The 14,860-nt window shown below is 31.5% G+C and overlaps 1 protein-coding gene across 7 annotated transcripts in view; it reads right to left on the minus strand.

Moving 5' to 3' along the window:
• Nucleotides 1-14,860, minus strand: part of LOC113401756 (DE-cadherin) — a 176,619-nt gene that overhangs the window by 22,585 nt on the left and 139,174 nt on the right. For 2 of the 7 annotated variants that reach the window (XM_064218061.1, XM_026641772.2), the window contains exons 2-15: nucleotides 11,452-11,531; nucleotides 10,701-10,823; nucleotides 10,426-10,551; nucleotides 10,088-10,237; nucleotides 9,651-9,674; nucleotides 9,392-9,421; nucleotides 8,772-8,957; nucleotides 8,312-8,514; nucleotides 7,875-8,052; nucleotides 7,308-7,800; nucleotides 6,903-7,174; nucleotides 6,519-6,800; nucleotides 1,933-2,086; nucleotides 396-583 (exon numbers count right to left, since the gene is read on the minus strand). In XM_064218061.1, the coding sequence (XP_064074131.1) occupies nucleotides 396-583; nucleotides 1,933-2,086; nucleotides 6,519-6,800; nucleotides 6,903-7,174; nucleotides 7,308-7,800; nucleotides 7,875-8,052; nucleotides 8,312-8,514; nucleotides 8,772-8,957; nucleotides 9,392-9,421; nucleotides 9,651-9,674; nucleotides 10,088-10,237; nucleotides 10,426-10,551; nucleotides 10,701-10,823; nucleotides 11,452-11,531 (2,489 nt within the window). The remainder of the gene's footprint in view (nucleotides 1-395; nucleotides 584-1,932; nucleotides 2,087-6,518; nucleotides 6,801-6,902; nucleotides 7,175-7,307; nucleotides 7,801-7,874; nucleotides 8,053-8,311; nucleotides 8,515-8,771; nucleotides 8,958-9,391; nucleotides 9,422-9,650; nucleotides 9,675-10,087; nucleotides 10,238-10,425; nucleotides 10,552-10,700; nucleotides 10,824-11,451; nucleotides 11,532-14,860) is intronic. The other 5 variants (XM_064218063.1, XM_064218065.1, XM_064218064.1 and 2 more) reach the window with 3 other exon arrangements.

Raw genomic sequence — 14,860 nt, forward strand, 5'->3', positions numbered from 1 at the left:
TATATAAATAAAACTTATATATAAACCTTTGCATGTATAATTTCTTAGTAGCTAACTATGGCTTAATTAAAGGTAAAATATTTTAACGAATCAATTTAAAGCTTAACGTCAAAAACGATCATGAAAGAGTTGTTAAAAAAAACGATTTATTTCGTCAATATTTCATCAATAAATGTTTTATACAATTACCGTTTGATTCGTTTTTTAATATCTCCGTTACTAGTTCAATTAAAATAGTTCAATATAACTCAAACAAACGTGACTGTTCGAATTTTAAACTAACTGTGCAAACGATTAAAAACTATTTTAACATGAGGCTGTATAATGGAATGCTTTTGCCTTTCCCTAAATAAAAATAATTAGTTCGACATATCAAAGTTGTATTTAGAAATTACCTTATAATTGTATACGAATATATCGCTGTGACCAGGACCCATCGGATTGTCATTCCTATCACCGATGACGATGTGGAGAATCGAAACGCCAGTCAATCTTGGAGTACCGGAATCAGTTATTGCGACTGGTATCTTGTACTCCTTGCGTTGTTCTCGATCAAAGGAGACGATTGTTGAAAGTATGTTGCCTGAAAGTAAAGAAAACGCTTATATATCTACATATAACGATTACATGACTGTTAAACTGACTTATAGCCCAGAAAGCCCAATTGGTTATAACCGTAACATGGCAGTACATCTAAACACTGGTACAGCGGACAGAATACGTGATGAAAGATGAAGGTTCAGATCCAAGCAAACACCGCTAACTTTTCTTTTGCTTAAATCTATTGAAATAATTAGTCTCAGCTAAGCGTTGAAGAAAATCATCTCAACTAAACTTATGTGTCACATACACATTAATTTAATGCAGAAAATTGTTGTGGAATATACCCCAAACCATCTTTAGAGGAATGGAGGTCTCTGCCTAAGAGTTTGATATTTATGAGCTGTTAAAGTCTTATGACTGAATTGAAAGACTAACAAGATAAATACATTTTAATAAAGGAGGATCAATTAATTATAATATTATATACTAAATTAGAAAGCTGGTACACCAAAACGAGCACACACGATCGCGTTAAAAGTTTGTTAGGCTTAAAACTTAGAAGAAAGTCTACTTAAAAGAAAAAGTTCGTAGCAGTTCGGTACTAAATAATTTCCGCAGACACGAGTTACAATTATCAACACGCAAACTTGAATGGGAAAACGACTAAAATTGAATCGGCGCTCCTAAAACAAAGTTACGAGTTCGGCTTGAAGCGCCATTTATTGCATTTTAACTACATTAATTGATCGAAAACTCGATTTCAGTTCCGCCTTAAAATTCCGTTTTGTTGAGATTGTAAGGGCACATTGAGAGGAGCTCAAATAAGATTCTAATTCGGTTATTTAAATTGCATCGAGTGATCTTTAGAAATATTTAACGTGGAAATATGTTTATCAAATAATTGGGACTAAATTATATTACTGTTTAATAATATTTCAACTTCAATAAACTTCTAAGTCATCGCTATATGAATATCATAAGTCTGACGCTAGATTTGTAACAGCATTTTGTCGCAGGTAGACGCTGTCAAGTAACCTTACTGAATATTGTCGACTGGCTGAAAGCCCGAATTTCCTCTGAGATAAATTTCATCGCCATGTTTTCCATCTCCGCTAAGCTCGTAAACTACTTACTTATGTAGGCTCGACGCCTACTGACTTACATACTTATAAGAGTTTTAAAAGTTTTTCTGAGATAAAGTATCGAAAAACCTATGTAACACTTTTCGCAACAAGAATAAACTTCTCTAACGGTTTCAAAGTATGTGTGACATTACCTTCGATTTGGTTGTATTAGCACTTATCTTACCCAACGTTTATGGCACATCTGAGAGCTGAAAGAAACTATGGTACGGTAGAAACAAAAGGTAAAAATTGCAAATTGCATTACCTTGTATGTGGAATTTGGATCGGATATCGAAGCTAACGGATTCGTTGAGCGCGAAAGTGAAAGGTGGACCATTTTCAGTCGAATCGTAGTCTTTTGCCGTGAGAATCACAACCTGCCCTGGAGGGTCGTTTTCGTACCATATTACTGGTTGAGTCTGCAATACAAATATAAATTAATAAGGTTATATTACATATACATATATAGTAACTATTTAGTATGTATACACATTAAAAAATCATGGAAATAATAATATGACCTTTTCTACAATATAGTCGATTTAGATGTCACAATTTAGCATAGACAGCTGAATATCTGAGTTAAGCTATCGATTGTCTATGCTTACAAAGGGAAATTCATCTGCCGAGGTTCGGAGCTACCCCGAATATAACGTCCGTCGGTTTAATCTAATATTCGTAGGCGATATATACGTCAAAAGTGAAATGTTTGAATATCGTTGCATAGCTATTTTTCTAACGAATATGCAATTTTTTTTATACTAGCTAATGCATAGCATTGGTGTCTTTAACTTTTTTGTTAACAGTTATCCGTTACAACTCAGGCGCCATCTATCGCATGTTGATGGTATTACTGAAGAATTATTCGCGTAAATGTTAAAATGGTCAAAGGTACAAAACGCAAACAGGTAGAAAAAAATTATAATATGTTTAACTTACAAATACTGTTTACGGTTTTATTGCTTAAACAGTTTCGTCTTTCGATTCGAATGTCGAATCATTTATCGATTCATCGTCGATAATCGATCGAACACAAGAAGTGTGTTTATTTGAAGACCCGTTAAACAACGATTATAAGTAGGGCTTTATGTTATTTGTATATTGTATGTAATTATTTGTTTTTTGTAAGATCAATTTTTCTTTAAAATATATACGTACCTACATGTACATTTACATTTTGGTTAAAATTTAACAGTTTCATACTAAAATCTAAACGGTCTTCTCATTTATTTGTATATTAAGCATTAAACTTATTTTATTATATTTTATAGAAATGATATATTTTTTTTTTTTATTAATGTAACCTAACCAATATATACGGTAATATTTTAAGACGACGCAAGAATCTCCTTTGTCATCTATGTAATAAACTTGTGTACTGGCAGCTTATCCAAATTTCTCATTTCATTATTGAATTTAGAACTTTCGGTAAAGTTGAAAACTTATATTTGACAAGGACTTGAGGAATTGTCAGAACATTTTTATGGAAAACAAAAAGAAACGTTCAGAATTCGCAATGTCCTGTTGGAATAGAGCACTGCGGAGATATATATTGTAACGGTTTATTTCGTAGAAATGTTTCAGACATACTATTCTCAATCGCACCGCATGGAAAATCAAACGAGAAATATTATCATAACATTATCTTATTTGCTCAAAATACTTGAAAGCCGAATGGCACACACACACATTGGGACATGATTGCTTCTTAAACCTCTTTTTTGTTGTTTTGTTTTTTGGATTAAGTATGTAATTGTAAGTTACGTACATATATACTTTTTTTTTTCAATTGTAAAATATACGTGTTCTAAATATAAATAAAATTTTTCTTATTCATAAACAAAGCTAATCTAATCGAACTCTCTATTAAATATATTAATAATAAAAACCCTTACAGGTATTTCTGACATTATTGAGAACATACCGGACAGATACTTTATTTGGAATATATATAGATAATATAAAATTTACAATAAATTCGAAACTTTAAAAAATATTTGTTAAAATGATGAAATGTATCATTACATAACATAACATAATCAGCCTGTAAATTTCCCACTGCTGGGCTAAGGCCTCCTCTCCCGTTTGAGGAGAAGGTATGGAGCATATTCCACCACGCTGCTCCAATGTGGGTTGGTGGAATACGCATGTGGCAGAATTTCGTTGAAATTAGACACATGCAGGTTTCCTCACGATGTTTTCCTTCACCGCCGAGCACGAGATGAATTATAAACACAAATTAAGCACATGAAAATTCAGTGGTGCCTGCCTGGGTTTGAACCCAAAATCATCGGTTAAGATGCACGCGTTCTAACCACTGGGCCATCTCGGCTCAATGTATCATTACTTTAAAGTTAATTGTATATGAAAGCGATAATAAATAAATGGACCTTGATATATTGCATTGTATACTACACCGCACTATCTGTACCCTCGTCAAAGGGATTTTTTGATAGACAAGTAATATCGCTGCTCTAATACTGCTGCACGCCAGTTTGGTCACGAATAACTACAAATTATTAGAAGACATTGTTTATACCGCACAATGATAAACGTTACCAAAATAGCCACAAAATTTTATATCATAATTGAATATAATGTACATATGTATACATACGCAATTATATACAATCTCCTTGAAATGTATGTACATAGGCGTTATGAAAATATAATTTACTATCTGAACCTGCGGCTCTTTCCAACAACCCCCCCCCCCCGTACCCCTGCCCCGGGTCCCAAACTATCTTCCATACAAAATTTCATGTAAATCAGTTCAGCGTTTTAAGCGCGAAGAGGTAACAGACAGAGTTACTTTCACATTTATAATATTTGTGTATATATATAATAATGTTATGGGATATTCTTTAACTATAATTATATGCAATTAGTAAGGTCCTTCGTAAGTAGGGAATGGATTGAATTTATATTTAGAAACCGTGCTATGATAATATGCACAATTACTTTTTTTTTTTACAAAAATATTCTATAATAAAAAATAAAAAAAAAAATACTTTAAGTACATCTTAAGTGCTTGTCAAGTTTTCAACTTTAAAGTTCTAAATTCAATAATCATATTAGAAATGAATACAATTTACAATTATTTTTAATTTAAGAGAGGGTCAGAAATATTTTTCAAAGATGTGTTATGCGCACAATTCTAATATTTTCCAATCATTAATCGTAAATATAAACCTGATTAAGAAAAGTCGTAGTACGTCTGAATTCTAACCGGTTAACGGAAATTCTATTAAACGAATGACTAGGAAAGTATTAAAACGGAAATGAAAAATATCTAACGTAAATTGGAAAAATTGTTTTATGTTGTTTAAATGTTTATGTACGATTTGATATTATGTTTAACTAAGAATGCAAAATTAATAGTTTTATCCTGTCAAACATTGATTATCAAAAATCCTGTCGACTGCCACGTTCAACAGAGAAAGCCGTAGAGGTAGGCACATTATAATCCGTAAACCTGTCTAAAACTAGGAGGATAGAGAATGCATCTACTATCCGATGTGATCAACAATCCGATGGGACGGCAATTTGACACGACCATAGAGAGTTTAGATAGTACAGAACCAATGATTACGCGTTCTGCTAGGCACGAGGATGAACAGCGCCAATATCAAACTCTAAGCTGCTTCTGAGAATTTTGAGGTTAACCTTATATTTTTTGTTATACCGAATTCAGTTGGAATTTTAACCAGTATCTCAGGATACACAAATTTATAAGCCAAAATATAAAAGCTATGTAACGATTTCAAACACGAAGACGTAGAAAAAAGACTAAAATTTCTATATAATATACACGTATTTCATATCGAAAACTTATCTACATATGCTTGTTTCGCTTCGAAATATATTTTTGTATTTACATTGTTTACAAGTTCTAAAAAAACCGAACAAACAACTTCTTCGCAAACAATCGTTTTTAATCAAGACATCCGAGAACATTTTGAAATTGAACACGAAGACGGTGTAGAATTTCAGGTTTTACTTTCGGTTCCCTGACCTTTTGTGTTTAGTCTTTAATTTAGAAGACAAAATTAAAAGAAAATTTAAGTATTTCGAAAAGTTTTCTTTTATTCTATCATGTACGAAAATGGTTCTCAATTAAACAAAGATTTTTTTACACAATTCAGTTTTAGAAACGGAGAATTTAAGATAATGTCAACTCAAGATATTGTACATCGTTTCAAAGCAATTTAAATGAAAGAAAGCTTTGGTTTCATTTATATTAACAAGAGAACGTTCATAATAAACCGTTTAAAGAAAATTTCTATGGTCTACTTTATGCATTATTTCCTAAAGGCTATCATAAACCAGGTAAATCGTTATAATATCCTCAGAAAACAGACGGCTTCCGCAGAAAGGTTTAGTCCTGATGGCTCCATTTAAATTTATCGATAGCTATTCCTTTAAAATGGTCTATAAAGAGCCCAGAATGGATTCTATAAGGAAATTGCATGTTCGTCCTTTGAAGATTTAAAAGGGGTAATTATTTTTGTAAGAGCAAAAATAAATGTGCAACAAATCCAATGCAATAATGAGGAAATGCTTCAGGGTTCTGTCTCTAAGCGACATTTTTTATTCGACATCTGTTTCCCTCTTAAGCCTGATCGTTTCCCATTAGAGCCAGTTTGTAAAATAAAAAACGATCGAGTTGTACGAGATAAATTACGAAGATAAGAAGTATTTCATTGACATATAGAAACTTTAACATGTAAATTTATGCCATAAAATATATTAATGTTATTTTTGTAAAATTTAAATTTAATATTATAGTAAAATATACATCTAAATATATTATTAAATCATATGTCAATAATTAAAATTTAAAATACTTACATTGGTTAAAAATGGCGCGTTATCGTTGATATCCGTTAATTCCAAAATAACTTCGGTCGTAGACCTCAAGCTATCTGATCCTAATCTTCCACCGTGATCAGCAGCCATGATAAGAATCTGCCACCTTGTGAAACCGGATGGCTGGTCTCTATCTAAAGGCTTCGTAAGACGAAGACAACCATCATTGTCGATCCGGAGGAATTCCTTCTGTTCGTGTTTGACTAACGAATAAATTATATTTTGAGGCTCATTCCTATCCAGATCTGGATCGTAGGCTTCCACCTGCATAGTTAAAATATTATTATTATTATTTTAATGATAACTTCAACACGACAATATTCAATTCTTCTAGTTCTATTTTTGTATTTAAATAGAAGAAATTACCTTGACAATACATCCTTCGTACAACTTTTCCTCTTCAATGGTTTTGGTGTAGTTAGCCAAGAAGATCGGCGGGTTGTCGTTCAAGTTTTCAATCTTGATCAACACTTTAGCGTAATCTTCGTAAAGGCCATCAAATGCTCTGACGTCTAAACTGTAGTTGGTGATGTTTTCGTAGTCAAGTTCATTGTTAACTCGAATTTCGCCGGTAAAATTACGAATGACAAATGCGTCGTATGTGTTGCCAGCAACAATACTGTATGTTACCACAGAAGCTAAAATAATTGTCATAAATTAAAAAAAAAAATTTAAAAATCACAAAATTCGAAAAGTTACTAAATTTGTTCTTTAATTTAATTTTTTTTTTTTGCTGTCGTATAGATAGTATTATAACAAAAAATATTTTACCTGTATCAATATCCAAAGCGGTAACTTGTGTGACAATCTCGTTAATATTCGCATTCTCGGCTATCGACTCGGCGACATACGTGTCTTGCGTGAAGTGCGGCGGGTTGTCGTTTTTATCTGCGATTTCTATTAGAAAAACTTGTTGTCCAGCGTTATGTTTTCCAGGAATAAGTGCTGACTCAGAATTGTCTGTAGCTATGATCTTAATGTTGTAAAAACTCCTTTCTTCTCTGTCGAACATCTTAAGTGTGGTAATGTTTCCCGTTATGCTATCTATTGCAAAGGGGTCTGAAGGATCTCCTAGTTCATAAGTAACTTGGTTATTAGCTGATGTTCCATCAGCATCGAATGCTCGGACTTGCATGACAGGAGTCCCTGGTGGTTCGTTTTCTAATACACTACCAGATCGAATTTCACTGAATATTGGAATATTGTCATTTACGTCTTCCACTTCAATTTGGATTATGGTTTCAGCTGCTAATTTGTAATTATTCTGCAATGGAATCATAATTTATAAAAAATGTTAATTTTTAAATAAACTTAAATATATAAGTTGAGTAATATTACCTGTATCCTAACAGTTAAAGTATAGTCAGTTATTTTTTCAAAATCCAAATGATTGCCAAGCTTAATATAGGCTGAATCAGCTTCCGGTTCCAAAACGAAAGTGTGCCATTTGTTCGTTTGTTCTGTTTGTCCCATCACTAATTCAAACTGTAATTTCTTTTCTTCAGGTATATTAGATCTGCAAATCAATTTTATGTTTATATTCTTTTCTAAAGTTTCATTGAAAAGTATCAAAGAAATTTTCAATATTGCCATGTTGCCTTTTTTCTTTATACTATAGAGCTGAGATGCTCATTAAAACTTTAAAGAAAATTTTCAGCTTAGTTCGCAGCTACAAATGTAGCTCTCGCTTATCCCAAATCCATTCTTTTCAAGTTTTTTAAGCACTCTTTGATAATATCTAATTTTGTCGGACAAAATTAAATTCGGATACTTACATCGCCCTCACTGTAGCTATTGGTGTGTTGAAATCAGCGTAATTTTCTTTTAATCTTATCGGCTCATCGGGCACTTCTATAAAAGACGGGCTTTTCTTGTTCGACTCAACGACTTGGATGTCTAAAGTAATCGAACTTTGTTGCGGTGGATCACCCATGTCTTTTACTATCGCGCTCAACTTAAATTTGTAGCCGGGGACTTTCTGCATAAATTTACAATAAAATTAGTACACTCACTATATTACGTCGTTAAAATTATCTTTATAGGCGAGAAATAAGTATCTATTATTTTGAGGTTCGTTTTATATATTTTGTAATACTTAAGTAGAATTTATTACTTTAGGTTAAGGTAATGTTGTATGAACAAATTTTTTTTTTAAATATCACCAATTTTTGTAAAACATTGTAAATACCGAATGGAGAAAAATACTATCGTTATGTTTATATCATAAATACTTACGTCAATTGTTTTATTTAAGAATATGACCCCGTTGTCTGGGTCGATGTAGAAATATGGCTGATCAGGCGAGTTGGAATCTAGACTGTAATGTACAATCGAGTTGTTTCCGTCGTCTATGTCAGTAGCTGATATCCGCATCACCTCGCGGCCGTTCGGTAAATCTTGTGGTACTGACTCCGAATATGACTGCACGCAAATGAATAAAGTTATTTAATGTTAGAGCACTGACACTTTGATACATCATAAAATAAAACTAGGGATAAAATCAAAGAAACCACAGTAAACCAATGTTCATCGTCTCATGTCATTTTTATAAGATACCTCTCATAAAAAACATATTAGTAAAATTCCTAAATATTGTCAAATTTCTAAAATTAAATGCACATCATAAAATATTTAGCCTTAGGATTAGCTTAAGTACGAAGTTATTTTACTTTGACATGTTCTACGCGAAGCATGCCTAAAGCTTAGAGAAAGTTTTCCAAAATAATTATAATCGTGCTGTGTGATAATATGCGCTTAGGGGGAAGAGAGCAGCCTAGCTAGCCTAAGAAAACACACCAACTATAAAATGTGCAAAAAAAGTGAATCAAAACACACGAGACATACAAAATGATTACCAATAACGCCTTGAGTGGCGGCTTACGATCCTAAATCAGACATGCAGCAACATGCAAGTAAAGAAATAGATATTTTTCAAATCAATAAGGAAAATTGATTGTTACCACTGCTTAATAAATACGTTTTAAAACATTCATGACATAAGCGTTGGTAACAGTCATTTGTTAGTGATTAATTTTTAACAGTGTTTTTATAACAAGTTTTGTGTGCGCAACTCTTTCTCTCATTTTGTGAAATTTTCTGTTCTTTAAGACAAACCTTCCAAACATCTCCTCGGAAGACCTTCGAAAAACAGGCAAGTGTTAATAAAGTCTGCGCCACGGTTTGAGGCTAATGGATGAATATTAAGTTAGTGACAATGAATGCTTAGACACAGAAATACATATCGTAACATTCCATAAGTGTTAGACCTAAAAATTGTTAAGAAAGTGATAAATTATGTAGAATAATTTGGAACACATTGCATGATTCTTACAATGCATTTAGGAAGAAAATATATTAGATATTAAATATAAAACGATTTATTTTTGTATCAAAATAGCGGTTACTATATTTAAGTGACATATATAGCGTTATTAAATCACATAAATTTGTGGTGCTTCGAGCTTTATATGACTTGAGCTCCTAGATGCCTACCTTATACGTCTAAGGATACGTTCCTGTAAAACTTTAACTTGATAATCAAAGGCACTTACAACTTTGTCGAAGACCGGCTGATTGTCATTGATGTCTTCTATAAGAATTTTGATGGTACACGCGTCATCTAGCTGAGGTTGTCCATTGTCACTAGCTCGTACCGTTATATAAGCTTCTTTTTCACGAGATGGTTCATCGTGGTCAAAAATCTGTGTAATTTTAGCTTTATTAAAAGTGAAATAATTAAATACGTCATTATACCTACCTTTATATCCTAAATGAAAGCTTAATATATAAAACACTATGATATTAATACTAATTCAAAATATTTTCATAATACAAAATTACATAATTTTTTTTAGTAAAATAACAATTAAAATATCAAAAATATACTGACATCAGCTGTAGTTATATTTCCAGTTTCAGGATCGACATGAAATCTTTCTTTCTCACCAGGAGTTGAGACAAACTTGTATGTGACTTTTCCACCCATATCGGGTGGATCTCGATCTTCTGCATGTACCTGCGCATGAATAATATGCAATCAAATTATTTTATAATGCAAATATGATAAATTATTATTTAAACGAAAACTACATCATAGGATTCAGTACAAAACATGTAAGAAACTAGAGAATTATGGATTGGATAAAGTAATGATTTTGAACTCACCGTAAATACATAGGTTCCTACTGGCTGTTCTTCTTTCAACGTTGGCCTATAATTAAGGCACTCCGTGAACAGCGGTTTGTGATTGTCCTTCACAGCTAGCTTGGGTGACGTCGCCGGCGTGAACTGAAACCGCGTTAGTGTGCGCCACTACATGAATATACAGCTAACACTACATCATAAGAAGCTTGTATTTGCATAGTAGTTTTATTGTTTTGATTCGCACTGGTAGCTTTGTAATCAATAAAAAAAAAATAAGATAAAAACAAAAATGTTGACTAAAAATATCTGTTCATATCTAATTTCATATTATGCTAAACAAGTTCATGCAAATTTAGATACTTCAAATTTATAAAATATAAATAAATTAATTAATGTTTTTAAAAAAAAAAAAAGTTAATTCATTCTTATAAGTTTGACAAAACTTACATTCATATATTCCTGCAGTGAGATATTTGAAAACAGTGATCGTTAAAATGAACATGATATTGTGATTAAACATAATGTACTTACAAATATCCTCGGCAGCTTTAATTTAATATAATTTATATTTAAAATACAATACATTTTAGAGCAAAGATTGTACGGTCCTGAACATGCACAATTCTAATAATTTTAAATTTTTAAAAATAAGCAGTAAATTAACATGAACTCTAGGGGACGAAGCTTTGGGGCCAAATTAATGGGACGATATGATCAAGATGAACGACTCATAAACAATTCGATGGATTTGATGAACTAATATCATACTCACGGATGAATGTAATGGAAAATACCCATCCAGGTGTCTGGAATGCCGTAACCTCGTAACATGGTGTGTTGTGTGATCTCGGACTGGAAAAAAAAATACAAAACTTTTACTACCACATTTCAAAACAAAGAGCTCGAAATTTATTTTCAAGACATTTTTTTATTGTTATAAAGGTGTTAACTAAAGATCATACAGATTCTAGCGTAATATATTTCGACTCGAAGTAAAACAGTTCTAGTCAGTAAGCTACGACTCTCAAGATAATGAGATAAGGTCATAAATAAACGCCGTACTTAAAGATAATGATCTTCCAAGTAATCAACTTCCAAATGCAAGAGTGTTAGCATATCTGCTAGACATGACTCCGTTGCACTTCAGAGATAAGGTTAATTTACTTAGGCATTATAATTGTTGAGATGCCCTAAATACTAATGAAATTAACACTTTAGTCTTTTGAGTAATTTACGTAATGAATCATTAAACGCTACTGACTTTGATAAAAATGTAATTAGAGGCAACGAGCGGATCATTTATGCGTAAAATTTAAGTTTAAAATGAATTTTGAAGGTAAAGCCGTCTTTGACACCATATTTATTTTAAAGTTTACGCTTGTCAAGTCTACAGTCTTGATTTACAGCGGATTAACTTCGAAGCGCAGTTACTTATGTAAAAAATATTATTTACTAAAACCTTCTCCGACACGCGCTTTATTTTCTGCCATAAGTTTTATGTATTTTGGTTAATTAGTTATTATGGCATTAAAAGAAATGTTTCCTTATTAATTAGTACAGATTAACATGAGTACGTATATTGTGGATATCAGTCAGTCAGTCTATACGACAAACACATCAGGTAAAACAACATTGGTTGTTAAGTACAGTAATGTTTACAATTTATTTCACGCTCTTGTAAATTTAGTGCATCTAAACATCATGGAATCTAAGCATTTGAACGATCTATCTAAATATATAAAACTTAACAAGAAATAACAGCGTCAGCCCGGTTCTGGGACATTTATAATACATGTTTTAAATTGGCTCGTACATTGTGAATAAAACTTGACTACTTGCTATAGTAATGTATGACTGTTATGCTACTTCAAAGATCCCTTATTGGCCTATTATTTCTCATATACTTAGCTCAATGTAAATGTCTTTAGAAACTTGCTACATTGATTTCATTCCCCATCAATATATCGTAATACCCAATTATTTACCTAAATCAATAAGACTTCGTTATATTATAGTAAATTTTCCATTTAGTATCGAAGCTTATGCTTAAATCATTAATAGACAAGGCTTATTTGTAATTGATGCTTTAAGAGCATTTAATTGGTGGAATTTTCATTGAAATGAATGAATATATATGGTAGATAAGAGTGATTGTCGACACTTTAAATCTGTGGTAGCATTGGGTTTTATGTCTACTTCAATAAGGTTTACTTTTATGGAAATTATCTAAGCAACTTAAGCTCTTTGGATTCTAAAACAAATACCAATGCTTAAATGTCATAAAATTTGACTAGTTCATAAAGAGTAAGCGTTCGTAAAAGGCGAAAGGTAAAATTATTTATACAACTACATATTATGTTTTCTTTCAAATTTTATTACAAACCTATAGAATATAATTGAAAATAAAAAGTATAATATCATAGAATATTTAATATAAAAGATACGTAATTTTATATAAATACGTTCATGAACGTATTTATATAAAATTAATTAAAATTCATTATATTCAATTCTATTTGAGTTCTATAAATCTTTCTATAAAACATCGTTAAAATAAAACATTTAAGTATATTAATATTTAGTTCTGCAGCCTTATGGTGTACTTCGTACTATTACTGAAATTAATTAGTTTGTTCGTTTAGATGTTTATCCCTGAGTCACACTAAGCTGACACCTATACGTAAGTATATTAATTTTGTCGTCGCTAGAATAAGCTTCGATACATACCCCAACATTAAATGGAGGGTAAGTAGAATTCCACATAAGCTGTACCTTCGTTATTTTGGGACGTCACGGTAACGCTTGCGCATATTGCGTGGATACAAATGAATTAAAAAGAGCTAATTAAGCGGGCAACTAACAGTTAGTATTAAATAACATGTAAGTATATTATCAAATAACATACTAAACAATAGGGATGTATGTTATCGATAACAAAAACGTTTAGATTGAAACGTTATTTCGGTTTAAAACCTACTAAGCCTGATTGATGGTTGCATTGACAAAGTAAATTAGTTAACCTGTACGTCTTTTCTTTCGCTAATCTGGTAAATTACTAACGGTACTAATGTGCTCTATATCCACTATAAAATAAAGATTATACAAATGTGTGTTGAAACAATTATACTTCTGAACTTTTGATCTGTGTTTTACTCTAATAATATGACTCAATACATATCAAATGTTTTTAGAATTTATGTATATATTAAGACGTTAGTCATTAATATTTTTGACATAAACTTTAAGTTAAATCCTTGTTAATTATGGTAATTAATTAGCTGAAGGATTTATTGTCTTTACGAAATCGGATACTTGAATTTACAAATAACGCTAAAAATAGATAAATATATTTAATTAGTTTGCAAAGATGATAAGTATCTGATAAATTCAACGATTCGATTGTTATTTCCGCGTGTCTTGAATTCTTAAAGATAAGATAAGGGTTATAATTATCCTTTAAATTGGAAATAGCTGGCGAATTTAATATCAAAGGGATGAATTCTTTGATGTGTAAAAGGCCCGCTTAGTAACAATCTTAAGCTGATGATCAAATACAACATATTTAAGTACAAATAAGTTAATTATGTATGAGCAATTTAATCATTTTAATTATTAAGCAATAATGTTTTCTTCATACATAAACAAAATTAATGATTCATATATTCTATTATAAGTATGCGGGATGTTTGAAAGTCTAACGAACAATTTTGCAGTACGTAAAATAATACTCATTCATAACATGACCCTATTGATGATTCTAAATATAATAACGTTATTTTAAGATTCTTAATTTTATAACAGTTGTAGCAAGCTAAGTAGCAAACCTCATTCATTGTTTTGTGACCTTATCCCTAAGACTCCGGCAGTGTAAGGTTTAAAAATGTTTTCAAGCCATTGATGCATCGCTAACCATGGAACCTATAATTTTATGTTTCATATACTTAAACTTACTAGCCCATTTCACAGTAACACAGTAATTCAAACTTCAAAGTCTTGTTGTTTGGCGGTAGTAATTCAGTTGATGCTACCTACTCTAGATGGGATTGCACAAAGCCTTAAAAAGTCATATACAATTCCTTCCTTTTATAGTATCTATACTTTTAAATCGATAAACGATAGATATAAGTCGCCTCCGAAAAAAAGTTTGAGATATAAGTTGGTTATATGGAAATCTCCCTAGT

This window comes from Vanessa tameamea, chromosome 20 (assembly GCF_037043105.1).
Source record: "Vanessa tameamea isolate UH-Manoa-2023 chromosome 20, ilVanTame1 primary haplotype, whole genome shotgun sequence".
NCBI lineage: Eukaryota > Metazoa > Arthropoda > Insecta > Lepidoptera > Nymphalidae > Vanessa > Vanessa tameamea.